The sequence below is a fragment of the Siniperca chuatsi genome, linkage group LG22 (genome assembly GCF_020085105.1).
Source record: "Siniperca chuatsi isolate FFG_IHB_CAS linkage group LG22, ASM2008510v1, whole genome shotgun sequence".
Taxonomy (NCBI): domain Eukaryota; kingdom Metazoa; phylum Chordata; class Actinopteri; order Centrarchiformes; family Sinipercidae; genus Siniperca; species Siniperca chuatsi.
Genome location: NC_058063.1, coordinates 20,394,899 through 20,413,962, shown reverse-complemented (window position 1 = coordinate 20,413,962; position 19,064 = coordinate 20,394,899). Strand labels below are relative to the sequence as shown.

The 19,064-nt window shown below is 41.0% G+C and overlaps 1 protein-coding gene across 1 annotated transcript in view; it reads left to right on the top strand.

The window, feature by feature from the left end:
* trpc5a (transient receptor potential cation channel, subfamily C, member 5a) overlaps positions 1-19,064 on the top strand; it is a 146,527-nt gene that overhangs the window by 90,946 nt on the left and 36,517 nt on the right. Inside the window, exons 9-11 of the mRNA XM_044182948.1 lie at positions 11,196-11,333; positions 14,846-15,044; positions 17,238-17,377. Coding sequence (XP_044038883.1) covers positions 11,196-11,333; positions 14,846-15,044; positions 17,238-17,377 — 477 coding nt within the window. The remainder of the gene's footprint in view (positions 1-11,195; positions 11,334-14,845; positions 15,045-17,237; positions 17,378-19,064) is intronic.

The window sequence follows — 19,064 nt, the reverse complement described above, 5'->3', positions numbered from 1 at the left end:
CCTCAAATACTCTGCCGGATTATTGTTTCGTACACACACATACAGCCTCGGAAAAGTCAGAGGAGAACACACATACACACACGTACACCTACACACACAAACTAAAATCTACACATAATATCTCACTAATCTGATGAGTCAAACCTTCTGCACACCAGAGCACAGCAGGAAGCTTCAGTAAGACCTTGTAAGCATGGAGAGAGGTTAGATATAAAGAGAGAGAGGTAGCAGGAGAAGAAAAAGAGACTTTAATTTTTAACGTGTTGTAATACCTTTCCTCTTTGAATTTTTAACTGTTAATTTTTTGCCACGGGGCGGACTGGCAACAAAAAGCAGCCCAGGAATTTTCTGTCAAGCGGCCCCAATTCGATACACCAAATTCAAACTGACACAACATGTTTGTCGATCAACAAATCATTAATAAAAAAAAAAAAAAACACAATCTGTTCATTTGGATTGTTTGTGTTATTGTGCTCTGCAGCAGGACTCTATTGAATCACCAAGCTTAACAGACCTTTATTCTTTAGTTTCATTTAGCTAGTTCACAGCATGAGGAAGCACCTGCACCCTGCTCACTCCTCTTTGATGTTTCTGCCTCTTCGCCACTGTCCTCATCATCACCTGCAGACTGCTTTAATAAATCTGCTATCTTAGCACACTTAGCTGCATCAGCCAGCAAAGCATTTATTTATTTGTTTTTTGTTCTAATTCTGACACAATGTTTTCATTTTTTTAATTCTTTTTCTCCGATCTTTGCTTTTTTGTGAGATAGTGGATAATTTGACCTCTTTGGGCCTCAAACAGTTATTTAAATTAAACACTCTGAGTTAACAATACACACGGAAGTGTGCCAAAAAGGTGAAATGTCTCTTCGGTGGAACTGCTAACAACTCATAAACATCTGAAATGTGACAAGGAGCCCCAACTACACACTCATTTTTTATACGAGGTCACAAGCCCAAAAGGTTGGCAAACACTGGTTTACTCTTAAACAATGGTGTATTTTAGTTGTAGGACTATAAAGTAACATAAAATAGAAATACTCAAGTAAAGTACAAGTACCTCAGTTTTACATAAGTGCAGTTCTTGATTAAATCTACTTTGTTAATTTCCACAACTACAGCACACAGTGATATTAAAGTGTGATTTTAAGTCTATACCGACAGTTTGAATTTGGCTATTTCTTGTTTCGACATCACAATATCCCCGTACACAAAGCCAGCTCCATTAAGAAATGGTTTTCCCAGTTTGGTGTGGAAGAACTTGACTGTAGAAAGCCTGAAACCAGAAGAGTGGAGGCTCTTATAGCAGCAGATTAATGCCCATGGTTTTGGATTGACATGTCAACATAGATGAGATACTTTTGGCCATGTAGTGTATTTTTATTGAGGTAACTTCTTTATTCATATATATCGTAATGCACAGAATCGTCCTTTTTCTGAATAGTTCTCACTGTATCTGTTACCAGTAACTAGTTGGTTCATTATGTGTATTGTGTATTATTATTTTTTTGTGGATTCATTATATTCACTGTTTATGTATATGGTCTGGCAACATGTTTTTTTAATCAAAACATCATGTCAAGACGGTCCATTGCTTAATTGCATAAAATTGAATTGAGAGGGAGGAGAGAGTGACCGGAATGGAAGGAAGAGGAGAGTGGGTGGAGAGGAAAGAGAGACAGAGGAGATGTAGAAAAACAAATGAAAGAAATGGATCGAGACAAAAGAGATGTGGGACAGAGAAAGAGAGAAAGAGAATTGTGTTTATAAGGGACTAAGAATGAGCAACAGATTAACAGGAGAAAGACGAGAGCGAGAGACAGATCAAATATGAATAAGTGAGAAAGTGAATGAGCTCCACAGAGCACACATGAGCACTTTCCATATTTGCATATAAATCACAAGCATGTGCGCAGCCAGGCTGAATTTGCGTTAGCATAGCTTTGGGTTAGCCTTTTGCTTTGTTGAGCAGCGAGGGCAGATTACATCAGGCCGCAGAGAAATTGAATTAACTGGCGCTACGTAGCGTAGCTGCGGTTAGCATATTTCTTAGTTTAGTGGTCAAGGCAGATTGCCCAGAAATTAAATTAGCTGAAAAGTAGCGTTGGGTAGCAGATTGTAGTTTAATGTCCGAGGCAGAATGAAGTGGAATGACCCGAGTATGTGACACTGAATTGATTAACTCAGCTTCCTTTGTGTTAGCTGATTTTTGCTTTTGTGTAGCAGAGACACTTACACCTGGATGTTTCTGTTGAGAATCATTACAGGATGCTCTCATCCTGGCATGCACCGGGCTGAAAGCTGAAAAAATACCCACATTCATACAGTTCAGGCGGCCAACTCGTGCAGTATGGATTATTATGTGACTGTATGATATGTACAGCGTTGATGTTTGGTGTCTAGGGTCTGACCTTATCACTTGCCACAAGGATATTAAGGATATTAACTCCCCCCGCCCAGTGGAACGTAAAGTTGTGGTGGTGGGGCTTAATATGCTATATGAGCAGTAGCAGCAAAAGACAGCATAGCTTTCAGGTGAGCGGTGTAGCAGCAGGCATGCAGCAAAAGAGTGAGCAGAGTACTGACGGCTTAAGTACGCAGCCATGCTAAATAGGATATATGTTGCAATGAAAAGAGTGTGATGTGTGAGTGTAGAGCAGGACTGCCTGAAACAGCTCGCAGGCTTTGCTTCATACTTTATATGGAAATTTAGAGTCTGAAATTCATCTGCTTTGCATGTCTTTGGACCGTGCAGGAGTCCTCTTCTCAAACTCTTAAAAGCCAACCACACAGAGATCGGATCACTGATGTCTTAAGCCGGTTTTAAGGTCAACACAAACCTTTCTTATCTTCTCTTTTCCAAAGTCATGAGAATGAAAGCGTACAGGTTTTTATGGAAAAGGGGCCGATGGCATTCATGAGGATTTTAAATCGTAAATTAATTAACTTTCCCATGGTAGTTGTCCACATGTGCAGAAGCTGCCTTCGTGGTATAAAATAAAACATAGAAGTCAGGTTTGATTCCCCCGTCCACAGTCGTTGTATCAATCACGTAGGAGCAGCCTGAATAGTCCTGCTCTGCTGCAACAGCGAAAATGCAAATGTAACGTAAAAGCCTATTCATCCCGCAGCACTCCAGGCTGCTGTTTCATTCAGTAGGTTAACATGAGTCATCAGAACTCCTCTCAACAAAGAGTTTAATAAAAGGGGATTTGGGGCTTTTTTTTGGAGAGTCAGGTTTTCCACTCAGCTAATTTCCTTGTCTGTGCCAGCTCCCCAGAGTATCTGCTGGATGACTGGGTGCATTTATCAGTGATTAAAAACACTTCTCGCTTTTTTATCAAATCAGTTCCTTATCGCTGCAACTTATACAGCAGGGTGTGAATAAAGAGGAAAGACACGTCTCCAGTGACGTCTCCAGAATATTTTCAGCAATTTATAAGCAGTGCTTATTTAATACGAGCGAGTGAGACTCTATCAACTGGCAACTATGCTCCCTTCCCTTCAGCTATAATTCCCAGCTAATACTCTTCCTCTCTGATTCATTCCTGTATGTTTGGTGATTGATTTTTAAATGTCACTTGAAACTCAGTGGGCTGCCAGCAGTGCAGATTTCATGGTATATCATGTTCTAGTTGTTTTCGTGTGTTGTTGTGAGTGCACGTGTCGCTGCGTGGGTGTAAGTGGGCTTTTTATGCTGTCTGTACTGTTTTATGAAAGAACAGCAGAAGTGAAATCTCCAAAAACAATTTAAACACATTTAAATGTTTGAAGGTTGTTGACTTAAAAAGAGCTCTGCAATCAGTAGATACGGGTTTCCGCTCTAGTATCAGTAAACAATTAACCCTACTGGAGTGCCTTTGAGAAAACAATCTGAACGCCACTCAGCTCTAGCTTTACTTTTGAGTGGCTGACCCTGACCTCCGACCTTGCTGTGGATTAAAACTAAAGAGAAATGTTTCTTCACATCATGTCACATCCTACAGTCGCTGGAAATGGAGTCTGAAGAGTGCCACTTGAATACTCATAGTTTTTTTTTGTTTTTGATTGCATTAAAATAATGCGTTGATAAATTATTCATTTAATTGACAGAGCCTATAAATAGTATTCACTCTTTATTTTATTGTTTTACGACATTGAATCAAAGTTGATTTAGATTTTTTGATATTTATCAAAAGAAAAAGACCCTTTGATAATACTTTTGAATGAGCTATAATAGTTCTGTTTGCTTTTTGCCTCTTAAAATTATGACTTAATAATTGAAAGTACATTTTTAAGAAGCTTTTAAATTTTAGTTTTGGCTGTTCCTACTAATTTGTTCTCCTTCTTTAACGTTTTTGCTGATTGCTTTAATTTTAGTGACAGTTAAAGGTAATAGGTTAGATATAGTTTCTAGGTCTCTATACCACAGTTTTTTTCTGACCAAAAAATATTTGTTGTGGCACAACTCATCAACATCACTCTGTAAATGTGGGCCTAAACTTGCTCTCTGTTCCTTTAATTTATGTGTTTTGTCAACTTGTAAGAGTCCCTATTTTCAAAGAGTGGATTTGTCATTTTGAGGTGAAGCTCTTCAGATGTTCTCCTGGATCTAAGGTTTTTTTACTTGAAGGGAAGCGCCCTTGTTCGTCCCCCTTCAAGGCATTTTCAGACAGCAGTAAAAGTAGTGCGCGTGTTATGTAAAGCTGCTATTGGATTTGCATGAAAAAGTATGATTTCTGTGCTGCGGGCACACTGAGATTAAGTTTAAGACTTTATGCTCTGCAGTTTTCACATCACTGACCAGGTCTGTTGGGGGAGAGAGAGGGACCGGGAGAGGAGAGGAGGGGAGAAAGAGACAGACCGTGGTAATCAATTTAAGACAGACTGGAAATTTATCTTGGTGGTTCAGTGGCACTTTTCCAGTGTCTGGATGGTTAGGGCCCCTTAGTTCCAGTGCAGGGAGATCTTAATGCTACAGCATACGATGATATTTTAGAAAACTGTGTACTTCTGACTTTGTGGCAGCAGTTTGGGGCATTTTATCATTTTGAAGTGAGATGTTCAAAACATACATATGGGTGAAATGTTTGAGTGTCAACACTTTTGTATGTATTGTATAGTGCTTATGCTATGATTGTCTATATTTTGGTATTTCAATTCAGATCTGGATCCGGATGCAGAATATATTTAGATGATTGTGCAACTTGGAACAGGCCATTTCTTAATAAACCACTACAAATATGTAACATAATAAATAAAAAAAAAGCTAATTTCCATGTATTTGGTTTGATTACGAGACTAACGGGACAAACCATTTTAAATAAAATGGGTTTATGGGAGAGTTTCCGTTCTTTCTGTTCTGCTGACATGTTATGAAGCATATAAATGTGCTCACATGCAGATGGGTGACAAATAAAAGTAACAAGACTAAGAGTGTACAGCCATGCTAGCAGCCCTGTGAGGCTGCGCGTAGGCCTCCTGCCCAGTCTGGAAGCATTTCTTCCGCTCAGTGCAGAGCTCAGGTTCAGACAGAAATATGACGTCAATCATTTTACTCATCTGATCACCAGGTCGTAGTGCTATTCACTGACCACTGATGATGAACCACATCACCCACCACTCTAGCTTTCACTTATGTGTTGTGTAATTTAAGCTAATTCATGGGTTGTTAGTTTAAATGGTCACTTTAATAATCTGTGTATGTCAAACCAAGAATGTCTCACTTTGTCCTATATGACAACATAGCAAAAAAAAAAACAGTGTTATGTCTCAGATCAGTTCACTCTGTTAATACTGTTTTCTCCTTACGAATCTGATCTGGCTCTCTGATTGGTCGGGGAGCTGTTTTGAGCGGAGCCGCTACGTCAACATCAAGTTTTTTTTTGCCTGAATAGTAAACTATAATGAGGATGTTTGCCGACTGAAGCTCGAGACCGAAACAGAACAGGAGAGAAAGGAGAAGACTGCTTTAGTTTAGTGGAGCCCAGAGATCAACTCCCTCATTAGCATACTGCTGCCATAGCAACAGGAGAGGGGGGGGAGGGGGAGGGGGGGAGAGTGAGAATGCAAAAGGAGGAAAAAATGGAGAGTTGAGGAGTGAAACGAGGGGAGAAAAAAAGGAGGCGAGAAGGCAAGCCTGAGAAGAAAGCAGAGGTGAAGAAAAGATGAGAGGAGGAAGGGAATAAGACAAAAATAGGATGATGAAAAGAGAAAGAGGAGGAGACGAAGGAGTGGGAAGGAGAAAGGGCAAAAAGAGAAAAAAGGAAGAGGAGGATAATTGAGGATGAAGAGGATTAGTGACAGGAGAGATAGACGAGGGGATGGGGAGGAGGATGAGATAAGAGAGCGAAAAATAAATTACAGAAGAGAAGAAAGAAGAAGAGGGATGGAAAAAAGAATGAAGAGAAGGAGGAAAGAGGAAAAAGAGGACTGGAGGTTGCAAAAAAAGGAGGAGGAGGAAGAGGAGCAAGACGGAGCAGCCACCTTGGTTTTGACTTCTAAAACTTTATCTCTCTCCTCCCCTCTTTTCTCATTTTTTCTGCTTCTATCGTTTCATCTATATAATTAAATCCTCTCATTATCCAATATCCTCTCTCTTTCTCGTGCACACACACACGCACACACACACACACACACACACACACACACACAGAGAGAGAGAGAGAGAGACATTATTACATACAAACACACACACATGAATACACACACAGTAATACATGTACACGTAACACATAACCAGATAAGCGGTCAGACAACTTGCTCTGTAGCTGACAGAGTAAAACATAACAGGTTTATCTGTGTGTGTGTGTGTGTGTGTGTGTGTGTGTGTGTGTGTGTGTGTGTGTGTGTGTGCGTGTATTAAGGTCACATCCGTTGTTGCTCTCTCAGGTTGTTGGTTATCAGAGGTGTAAGGCGACATGAGAGGATTAAATTGAGTGTAGAACCCCTCCCATGCTAAAAAGATAAAAACACTGCTTCTCATTTATTGCTTCTCACAAATAACATGCACACACTCAAATATATATAAATATGTGTGTGTGTGTGTGTGAGTGTGTGTCAGCATCATTTGTCAACTATTCTGGAAACTGTCCTCATCAGAAAAACATCAGCACTGGTCGTTTGTTCAAACACATGAAGGTCGACCTCTTGTGGTTGTGCAAATGATGACTGTTCTTGCATATTTAATCCAATTCAAAACTGACACAGACTGCGACCAAGATTTTGTTAGACCCATCTCGCACATGGGGCATGCAATAAACCTACTAACCTACCTAATATCACTGTTATCACACAGTGTGTAGGCACCTTTAGTCTGGTGATTGGTTGTGGTGATATCGTAGCCCAGTATCCCCATGAATCCATACTGGACAATTCTGCACCTCGTGATTTACACCCAGTGCTAACTTTCAGTACCAACACAGGCAGTAGTGAGAGGGGAAGGAAGGGTGTGGAGGTCGGGGTGGGGGATGGGAGTGTAGCGAGTCAGTTTGTATTCTGTTACAGATCTACATACCGGTTACAGACAATTAACATTCACCTCGTATTAACTGTTACCACGATCTTTCTTTAACCTTAACCAAGTGCTTTACTTGCCTAACCATAACTACACTTTAAAGGGGCCCACCACTGATTTTACACGGCCAAGTCTGCTACTACTACTGCATATGTGACAAAAGTTGTAAAAAGCCTTTTGTGCCTCCAGAGGGAGTTGCGTGAAGTCTGATAAACTGCCTCAAGTGATGTCACTTGAGTCGGCGTCTGCAATGGCTAAAGACTACAAGTTTGAAAATGTAAAAAATCTGGGGTGTGGATTTAAGCTGGAATTATAGGGTGTTATGGTACGGTGGCATCGTGCAGATCTGCGTGTCGAGCAAGTTGACTGGTTGATTCGGCTCCTGTCAGGAGGCAGGTTTGAAACAGAGGCGAAAACAAACGTAAACGTATAAAAGAAACAGCCACGCGAACGTATCTGAGTAACCCCCATGCACGTTCGCCTACATGCAGCCCGGAAAAGCATAACTGCAAGCTTTAGAATGAAATGAGCTTACCAGACCTCTGTAGCTGAGGCTAGCGGCTCAAGGTTACATTAGCCGCTACTAGCATAACACATCTGAATCTCGAACCAAATTGTTGGGGGGTCGAGTTGCATTGTGGGTAATGTAGGCGCCAGGTTTTGACAAGGAAGACGAAAGCATGGAATAACAAAGACAAACAATATGTCTGGTTCTTCTGCCTCGATTTTGATCCTTTTCTTTAACTCTCCGTCGTGAGTCTGTTATAGGAGTTTAGTGCTAAATTTGTGGAGTACTCTTTTATACATCGTTTATTTGCCGTAACCATGATCTTTACCTAACATTAAGGGTTTTTCAGAATTCCTGTGCACTGTGTGTTCCCAAGGGACTGCCTGTGTCTGCTCCGGGGCTCGCCATAGGATCAGCACCATAAATAGCTCTTGTGACTTTTAGTGTGCTTTTCAGACAACGCCACATGACGCTAGTTAGAAGTTAGAAGCCGCGATGATAAAAATTCTGAATTACTGTCCCACACAGAGAGCTGAGAATCAGTTATAGACTGTCCAAATAAAATGTGCTAGGATCAATTATTTATGAGACAAGCCCACACTTGTAACAAAACAAGTAAGTGTGGAAATCTGCAGCCACCAACTGTTCAGCTTTCAGAAAAGTAGCCGAGCATCATGTTTGATTGACAGCTTCAGTTGCTGACCTGAACATTTTTGGCAGTTTGCCTTTTAAAGCTTTTAGCTAAATGTTTGGTTGGTAGCAGTTTGTGTGTCCTTGTGAAGGTGGATGTGCAGAATTGAGCTGGATGTTTATTTAGCCAATGTATTTAGTAGGCTGTTTGTTTTAAGAGGAAAACACACTTTTTACATCCTCATACACACACACAGCTGATGTGATAGATAACCTACTGTCTCCCAAGTCTTTTTAGAGTATGAGACTTATCTACAATCCTGGGATTTTTACCAAGACCAGAGTAATCACCCAGAGCCAGACATGAGGGAAGAGACAGGAAAGAAAGTAAAGACGGAAAAAAGAAAGACAGACATTCAAACTTGGCAAAACAGCAAGAGATCAGCAGAGAGAGAAAAGAAAGGAGGGAGCAGAGAGGATGGATGGAGGGACTGGAGGGAAGAAGAAGAAGAAGTGGAAGGAGACAGTGGGAGGAAGAAAAAGAGAGAAAGGGAAGACAAAAAGAAAGGAGGACTCAGCTGGTTCTTGGTGACTCAGAGGGCAGCTGAAGGGCTGACGGGGACAAACAGCCTTTGGTGTAATGCCAACATTATTAGAGGATGAGCTGTAATGAGATGTAAATGGAAGCGACCTGAACAACCGAGCAGCCACAGTTCTGTCAGAGCAGGAAGTAACCTTTGGTTTGTCATAACAGCTTAAGGAGGAAGATTTGTCACTGACTTACCTGTTTGATGCTCTAACCCGTTTGAAAGAATACAGATTGTAAAATGACTTCATTGTCTGTGTTTATAAAGCCTGATATACATTTTAGAACATTTTGAACAGAAATAAACAAAGAGCTACACAAATGTTTACATTGTTTACTGTATTTTTTGGTGTGCTGCCAAACAGCAACACCGTTATATCTTTTGTTGGTTCGCTGTGCAGTAACATAAGAAAATACTTCTTCTGAGTCTCTCTCTTCATTTAATTCTAAACATCCCTCCCTCTCCTCCTTACCTTCTGTTTTTATTTTGCAGTGAAAAGACCAAACTATCAGATCTCATATTGTGTATAAACAGGAATTCGGGGAAGAGTAAAGCCACCTAAACTCACTTTTATTATGCAGGATAGAGGTTACTTTCTTCTTTATTTATTTATATAGCACTTATGAAAACAAAGTGCTTCACATAGCAAGCAAAAACACATAAAACACAGCAGTAATAGAATAAAAATATTAAACGAACCATAATGAATAATAAAAACTAGAATCAGATGAAATCAGGGAATGGCGGTGCGATAAAAGTACTTTTGAAGCTTAGATTTAAAAGACGTATTTCCTCGGGCCGGGAGTTCCGGGGTCTACTGCGCTTTAAGGTTGGCATATGAAAAGATGTGCATATCAAAGTTATGTAGCTCTTGTTGGTGCTTTTCATATAAGATCACAAATTGAAAGTATTCTTCACCTCTGCATCACTAAATGTATAGAGTTTACTTAAATTCTGCCAAAAGGGTCTCAAAAACGTGGTGTGGAGTTGGGGCATGGGCTAAGAAACGAAAACATTTTTTTAAACATTTTTGCATTTTTCTGCCATCAACTACTGCCCTGGATCCAGATACAGATTCAAATGTCTTAGTTATAAATAAATGTAATATATATATAGCACTTTTCACAGTAAAAGTATTAAGCAGGCAGGATAGTAACAGGAACAAGAACATGTAGTTTAGTTTTTTTTTCATGAGAGGAAAAACTATTCCAAAGTTTAGGGGCAGAGACAGAAAATTGATGGTCTCCCTTCGTTTGGATGCCGGTAAGCCTGAGAGACTTCGAAGTTACTAAGTTATTATGAAAATAAGGGAATTAGAGAAATTGTGCATTCTTGGCACACGGGTGATCTTTAGTGTTGTCCAGTTCTATGTGAAAAGGTATGTGCTCTCAAATCCAGGCGCCTCACACTGACAAAACATTAGAGGATGTTTTTCAGATAAAAAAACAGGATCCGTTTATTTCATTTCAAGTTAAGCAAAGTGGCAAATATGAAGGAAAAGTGGATATTTCGGTCATAAGGCTTACAGGCCCTGTAATTCTGAAGACTTAAGCTATCAGACAAACACCAATGGCCGGTCAGGAGAAAGGTAGTAAGAAGTAGAAGCTGTGTTTCATGAACTCATCAGGTGGCCGGACGAGGTCAAAAGACAAGCGTTTTAATGTTTAATTGGAACAGACCCGAAGGTTGTTTCTTATCAGCAGCTTTATACCCAAAAAGGCCTCTGAATGATAAACGAGCCACTGTTAAAAGTGCTTTTGTTAAGGCAGGAAATAAACGCACTGTTCTCAAAACTCCCAGAGTCACATTGTGGTTTCAGGTTTTTTTGCTCATTTTTCCCCCTTTGATAACAATGTTACCCTCATTTATTTCAAGACAAGGACACTTCAACTGTATTTACTAACAGTCTCTCTCTCTCTCACACACTCTCTCTCTCGCTCTCTCTCTCTCGCTCTCTCTCTCTCGCTCTTCAGTTTGTGGCCCAACCGAACTGCCAGCAGCTGCTGGCCACGCTGTGGTACGACGGCTTCCCGGGCTGGAGGAGACGACACTGGGCGGTCAAACTGGTCACGTGCTTCATCATCGGACTCCTGTTTCCTTTCTTCTCACTGGTACGGAAGGAGGAGGGAGGAAGTGAGCGTGTAAAGACGGAAAGGAGGGAGGGGGAGTAAAGAAGGAGAAACTAAATAGGTAAAGCAAATGGAAAAGGAGAAAAAAGGGAACAAGGAGCAACAATACTGGACAGGAAAGACTTTAGGAAGACAGGAAGTGTGGGAAGAAGGAAGGGATTGAGGAAAGTTCAGAGGAAGTGAGGCAGTATGGAAGAGAAGAAAGGAGCTGAGGAAGGAAAGGAGGAAGCAAGAAAAGAGTTGAGGGAGGAATGAATGAGTGAGAGAAAGAGAGAGTTTGAGAAGAAGAGAAAGGAAGGAAGTGGAAAGGAGGGAGAAAGAAAGCAAGGGATGAATTAAAGAAAAATTTGAGAGGGAACAAATAAAGGAAACATGGAAGGGAGGGAAGAAGAAGAGAAAAGGAGGAAGAAGGGACAGACGGAGGAAAGAAAGCATGATAAGGGGGAAAAAGAAAAGATAAAACAGAAGAGAGGGAACTGTGAATAAGTAGAAGAATAAAGGATAAAAGAAAGGAGAGAAATACAGAGAGGATGGAGGGAAGACAGGAAAGTAAGAAAGAAGGATGGGAAGGAGTGAATGAGGAAAGAATGGACAATCAGAACAAGAAATGGAAACAGAGGCAGCAGTGAGGGAGGGATGGAGGAAAGAAGGAAAAAAAGGACGGCTCCTGCAACTAAACGACTGTTTCTTCATCAAAGAAAATTTGTTGCCAGGCAGCAATTAAGTAAGACTTTTCATTTGTCTGCTGGACGAGCTGTTGCCAGGAAACATCAGCATGACAACAACACTCAAAACAGAGAGAGGAAATTAGCAGACTTCTCATTAGGGGAGTACAGTCTGTGGTGACCCAGGTTATTGTAACCCGGATATTTGAGAAAAAAGATTTCTTTTCAGGCAAGAACCCACTGTGCTCCAGTGTGCTGTGAGGTGAACCTTCGAACATCACAACTCAGCACTCAAACACAGACTTTCGCTGCAATCTATTAGCACAAGTTTGTGTGCAGACTGTAAACAGGAAATGACCAGGGAGGACGCGACATAGTAGCCTGTTGGGTAGCCTGGGTAAACGTTTTTCAGTCTGAAAACGCTAGCGTGAAGTTGATTATGACACAAGATGTGGGGAAAAAATAACATTAACTTACCGCTTCTGTCCGACCTCCACCGTCTGGATGTGAACGTTCTGTCAGCAGCCATTACCTGCTAGTTTGTGATAATAAATCATCAAACTTGTAATCAGTGATTTCTTGCATTGTAATCAGAAGAAATACATAATTTAATAAAAACTGGAAACATTGTAAAAGTGAAATTTCAGCCAGGAACTATAAGAGAGTACCAGCTAGCAGGAGTTTAGCAGGGTGGAGGCCCACCATCGGGCCTGTGTAGGCCGACCGCTCAGTCTTGAGCAGAGTAGGTCCTTTGCCGGCTGTAAGAATGCAGCGAGGACCCAAGAGCAGTGACAGGCAACAGACTGATGAAGCGTTTAAGGAGTTTATTCTCTTTGCAAAGCAACAAACATTACAGCCAGCGAGGCGATTATCAATCTACGGCGCAGAAAACAACAAACAGAACTAAGATATATTTTTCTTTCTCGTGCTCACACGTGAAAGGGGATTCAAGATTCAGCAAGCAGAAAACACTAACGGGGGTGTAGGGATGCTAGGAAACAGGTGAAGTCAATGATTAGACAAGGATGTTATTAGCTGGAAGTTGCATGATTCTTGCAATTTTTGGGTTGTGTCCTCGTTGAATGCACTTCCTGTGAGTCGCTCTGGTTAAATAAATGTAACGTAAGTTCCCTCTGGCAGCAGCCTTCCCCCTGCTGTGGGCGGGGGAGAGCGCGGGATAGCTGCCCAGCTGCTCCCAGCTGCAGGATCAGCACCTTGACAGTCAGCATGCGCTGAAGTGTGGGTTTAAACACAACATGTCGATTAAAAGGGGATGAATTTAATTGAAGTCAGTTTCGTGGATCAAAGGCGAGTGGATTTTGCTTTGAGTTTGTTGGGCAGCAGATCTGACCCGTTAAAACTCGACTAAATTTCATTGAAAAGTTTTTTTGATTTAGCCCTTATTTTAATGGCATTTGACGACCATAGTTTGAATATGTCACAGGTTCTACAGGATCTCCTGGACATATGTATTGGAAAAAGCTGTGAAAAAGTAAAATCCTTTCATATATCAGTGTTACTGCAAGGATTTGCAAGTGAGATGGCGCCTCGTTTACCTCCTCCTACAACCAGGATTCATTCATAGCATCTGAATGTTTATTGTGTATTTTCTTCTCTTATAATGCATTTCCAGGATAAACATTGGATATATATAAGTGTTAAACCCATTAGTAAGGACAAAGAATATTGTCTTTTCAGACCACTGTAAAGTATGTTTGTGGCAAAGCTATTTTTTGGTGTTTTGTTTAGTTCTCTCTTTGTTTCTCTTTATCTCAATTAGGGTGAATAACAATATTAAAGTTGCAGTTTGCATCATTTAGCAACTTTTTGCCTCGCAGTTAACCTTGTGACTCAAACTCCAGACTAAAGAGCGTACATGACAAGACCGGTCTTGAATGAGTTCTGTTTACTCTGACTTCATTGTTAATGTAAGATAATTCCCTTCAAGTCTTTACATTGCAATAATCAGTTTTGCCTTAATGTGATTAAGTTATTAATGTTTTAATGATGCACGTAAACTCTCTCTCTCTCTCTTGTTTCTGACCCTCTCGCGCTCTCTTTCTGTTATTCACTTCCATTTAAAGCCTCACTGGCATGACTCAGTGTAAGTTGAGTTTGCCAGGAGCCATCATAACAACAATAACACTGGCAATAGCAATAACAGCTCTGATAGACGGAGCTTTCCAACAACACGAGGTGACGGGTGGCTGAGCCTGAACGCAATCAACTGATGTACCGTCGCTCTTACTTTCTGTTTCATGGTTTGAACACGAGTTAAAAAAGCTGAAGTACACAAGAGTCATTAGAGCAAAAGATGTAACAATAATCGTTTTAAGTCTTTCTGTCTCATTCAAGAAAAAAAAACTGTATTGTTCACTATAAGTTACATAATATCACAATTTTGAGGAATCTTATCACAGAGAACACAGTCATAGTTTTTCTTCTTTGTTTTTCTCTTTTTTGAGAGGATACAAGACAGCTTCATCCATTCACCCTCCTTTATCGTGTCTGCTGTTTTTCTCCTCCTGCCTCTTCTCTTTGTGTTGTTTTGTACCTTGAAGGGACGTTATTATGGATCATTTAAGGACAAACAGTTAATCTTTCTCTTGATCTCCGTCTCCTTGCTTCGTCTCTCTCCTCCCTCATCTCCTCCTTTCATGTCCTTACTCTCTCACCCTTTCTGTATCTTTTCCGCTTTGCTCCCCCGTCTCCTTCGCCCTCTTCTTCGCCCTCATTTCTGCTCCCTTCTCCCTCCCTTCCCTTCCTCTCCTTTGTCCTTCTGTCTCCGTTTCCTGTTTTAACTCCTGTCTCCTCCTCGCTTCTCTTCAGATCTACCTGTTGGCTCCTAAGAGCGCTCTGGGAAGCTTCATCAAGAAGCCCTTCATCAAGTTTATCTGCCACACAGCGTCCTACCTGACCTTCCTCTTCCTCCTGCTGCTGGCCTCGCAGCACATCGCCCGCACCAACCTGCACATGCAGGGACCTCCACCCACCATCGTCGAGTGGATGATTCTCCCATGGGTGCTGGGTACGTATGTTATGTTTGATGCATCCTCAGAGGATTTTGTGATGATTACTTATTTTTACTTTACTTTTTGATACATTAAATGCAGCTCAAAGTGTTTAGATGAAATTTCAAAGAATAAAACTTTTAAAAACATTGATGAAATACACAAAGTAAAAGGTTGCAAACAAACTAATGGAAAAATATAAAATGAATAAATAAAATAAAAAGTGTTTAATTAACAATCAAGAAAGGCCAGATAATGTAAAACGCCAAGCAGACTACCACAACCGAGTTTTCCTAATTAAGTGTTCTTGGTATTTTTGTTGTTTTTTGCTTCGTCTGCTTCTACTTCAGTGTGCTCCTACATTTCCCAGAATGCTTTGGAACTCCCCAGAAGCAGGGCTTGACGTTGTTGCTTTCAGTCAATGACAGACTCTTGAAAGCGTGATGAAGACATGATGAAGACATGCGTCTCAGTGTCTCTCCCGATGAATTTCTGTTGGTGTAACACATCAAAACTACGGCTACAACGGACGAACGTTTGCATTATCTGTTCATTTCTGGAGTATTATTTCAATTAATAAACAAATTGCTTTGTGTAATATAATAAGATAGTGTGAACTGTCCCCAAGTCTTTAGATTGTTTGTTTTGTCCGATCATGATTCGGACACACGGCATTCCTTACACAAAATACATCTTAAAAGGGATTTTTGTGATCTGACAGATGTCTTCTGTCTGCCTGGAAAACCGAAAGGTTTGCCTGGGGCAACACCAAAGTTTAAATGCAACATTTCCGCAGACTGTGCTGCTCCTCTCTGCTCTTGTTCTTCACTGGACGTACATTACGTCCGCTGCCGGGCTGCTGCAGTCTGTTGTGGGTTTTGGGGTAAACTCTTGAAAACATCAATAGAGCAGGAGAAAGATATGGCCTGTTGCCATATCACTTAGTCCTGGGGACAGACAGGAGCCTTTGGTCTCAGGGTCTCAGCCGAGGGCAGTGCTTTATGGGGACAAGGACAGGTTAAGTGGAGAAGGTCATGGTGGAGTGAAATTTGATCGTTTGTGGCCCATTTTCTACTGACATACAATGTTGGTTTTCTTTAACCACGAAGACACCGAATCTGTGTCTAAATGTAACCGGACCTTGAACAGCTGAGTCATTCTGGGATGCACTGACAAAGTTTTAATAATGTATGGCATCATGTCACAGTTGTACTTGTTCATTTGTATTCCCTTTAATAGATGACTCACAGCTCATATTTACATGCACTAAAGACTTGAATAAGTCACTGTCCAGTAAGCAGCCGTACTCTGAAGAAATGTCTCTTCTACAGTGAAAAACAACCAGATTTAAAATTAATGGGAAAAACTTTTTTCTTCTTCTTTTTTTTCACTCATTGCTATTCATCAAAAGGACTCTGAGTGTGTGTGTGAGTGAGTGTATATGTATGCTGGGATGTGGGTGTGTGTGGAGGAGGCGGTTGTGTGTGTGTGTGTGTGAGAGAGAGAGAGAGAGAGAGAGAGAGAGGGTGGGTGGGTGTGAAAATGAGTGATTACATCTCCATATTCTCTCTCAGAGCTGACACCAATCATTTCCAAATCATAACCATAATCACTTGGAAAAATACAAAACCATCTGTTCTCCTTCGCCGTCTCTTCCGCTCTCTCCTCCTGCCTTCCTCTCTTGGAAACACTCAGCTACAAAACGTTTGTGATAAAAAGAAACAACAACAACCATTAGCTGGTTGTATTGTTCATGATGAACATTAGAGCATACGTTCCTTCATTTTCAGTTATTCTCGTTCAAAGTGTCGGTTAAATGCTAAAGAATAAATGTGTAGTTGCTGTAAAAGCATTTTAATTTTCAAATATTTCCAAAGTCGTGGACTCCATCTATTGGCGGTGTCAGGTTTATGGTAGAAAAGGAGATATTCTAGGGGGAACAGATGAAATAGAAAATGACTTGTGAATTATTTAGAATGAAACCTGAGTTAGTCTAAAGTCATTCGTACAGAACAGATGTGCTGGCTCTCTGCTTTCAGCCCGAGGCTGCTGCCAAAAGAAAATATTTAACAAAAGTTTGGTCACAGAGCAGAAATCAAGCAAACAGAAACCACCGATGGATGACATCAATGTGCTCACACATGCATGACTGTGTGTGTGTGCGTGTAAATAACCTACAGTGTGTATCTGTGTGCGTTTGTGTGTTTCAGGCTTCATCTGGGCAGAGATTAAGGAGATGTGGGACGGGGGATTCACAGAGTACATCCACGACTGGTGGAACCTGATGGACTTCGCCATGAACTCCCTCTACCTGGCCACCATATCACTGAAGATAGTGGCCTACGTTAAGGTAAAGATTGCAGGTCTTTGTGTGTGTGTGTGTGTGTGAGAGAGAGAGAGAGAGAGAGAGAGAGAGAGAGAGAGAGAGAAGAGGGAGATGGGTGCGGTTTCCGCTGAGGGTGAAGGATGTATCAGCCATCTTTTCGGGTAATTATTGCACAGGCGCGATAATCTGCTTGACGGAAATGTCCGCGAGGTTCTGTGCAGATGTCTATGCAAATCTCCTTTAGCCCCAAATTTATGATCAGGCAGACTGTACATGTGTGAACACATCAATGTAGTGTAAACAGAACCACGTCCACTGTCCATGTTCATATTTTACATTTGCCATATCGCCACATACAGATGGCTGACAAACTGAAGGAAAAGCCTGAATAACTGGATGTCATGAGGGTTTTTCCTTTAGTTTGTCACCCATCTGTATGTTTCAATATCATAACAATATTCCTTTTAACACAGTGTCGATAATTTTAACCACACAGCAGTAATATGAGATGAAATGGGAAACAAACAATCAGTTAGCTCAGTTAGTTAGCTTTCATGCGCTAACTAACTGTTAATATGAACTGTAAACTTCAGCCATGACCTTTGACCTTTAAAACAACAAACTGGAGTGTCAAAGTGAGTTTCACTTTGATGCAATCATTTTCTCACTTTCACAGCACGTTTCAGCTTAAATAATACTTTATTTAGCTGCACACTCTGCATGCATTTATCTATTTATTAAGGGCGAATGGTGTAATCATACACACACACACACATACACAGCAGACGGCTGGGCCATCTGCAGCAGCTGTGAGTCACTGATGGTGGCGGGTGGCCCTCCTACACAGGTCCCACACACACACACACACACATATGCATACACACAGTTTTATAAACACACACACATATAGATACAGATATAAACTGTGCACACAACTGTATGCTTACATGCATACACTAACACAAGTCTACGGATGCACACACATACACTAACACGCAGCTGTTGGCACAATATATTTTACCTTTTGTCTTTTTCTTTTTTCCTTTAAATATTTATTAACATTTAAAATTCTCTGGAGAGCTGACAGTCCCTTGCAAAATTGTGCTCTGTCATTGTGTGTACGTGTGTGTGTGTGTGTGTGTGTGAGAGAGAGAGAGAGAGAGAGAGAGACAGACAGACCGAGAGAAAGCAAGTGCATCTGAGAGAAGGTGCGAGAGAGTCTATAATTTAATGAGTGTGCATCTGTGTGCATGTTTCTGGATGTCCCCCTGTGTGTGTGTGTGTGTGTGTGTGTGTGTGTGTGTGTGTGTGTGTGTGTGTGTGTGTGTGGACGGTGAATGCTAATAGAGGCAGAGTTAATAAGACAGACGTCCTGTGGAAGTCTAATGGCCGAATTTAGAATGAGGAGGAAGCCAAGCATGAGACAGCCGAGAGAGATGTGGAGAAAGATGGTGGGAACGGGATGGAGAGAGACAGATACACGAATAAAGCAAAAAGAAACGTCCCAGAAACAAGGAATGCTGCGAAAAAAGAGGGTGATGGTTATATAAAAATGAGAGCTTGAAAGGCAGTTGATAGATGGAAGGAGAGAAAGAGTCAGAAACACAAATGGCAGAAAAAGAGAGGACGATGTGTAAGACTGAATTTCCCCTAAGGGAGATTATTGAAGTAATTCTTCTTCTAAGCATGTGGGATAAAACAGGATTGAAAG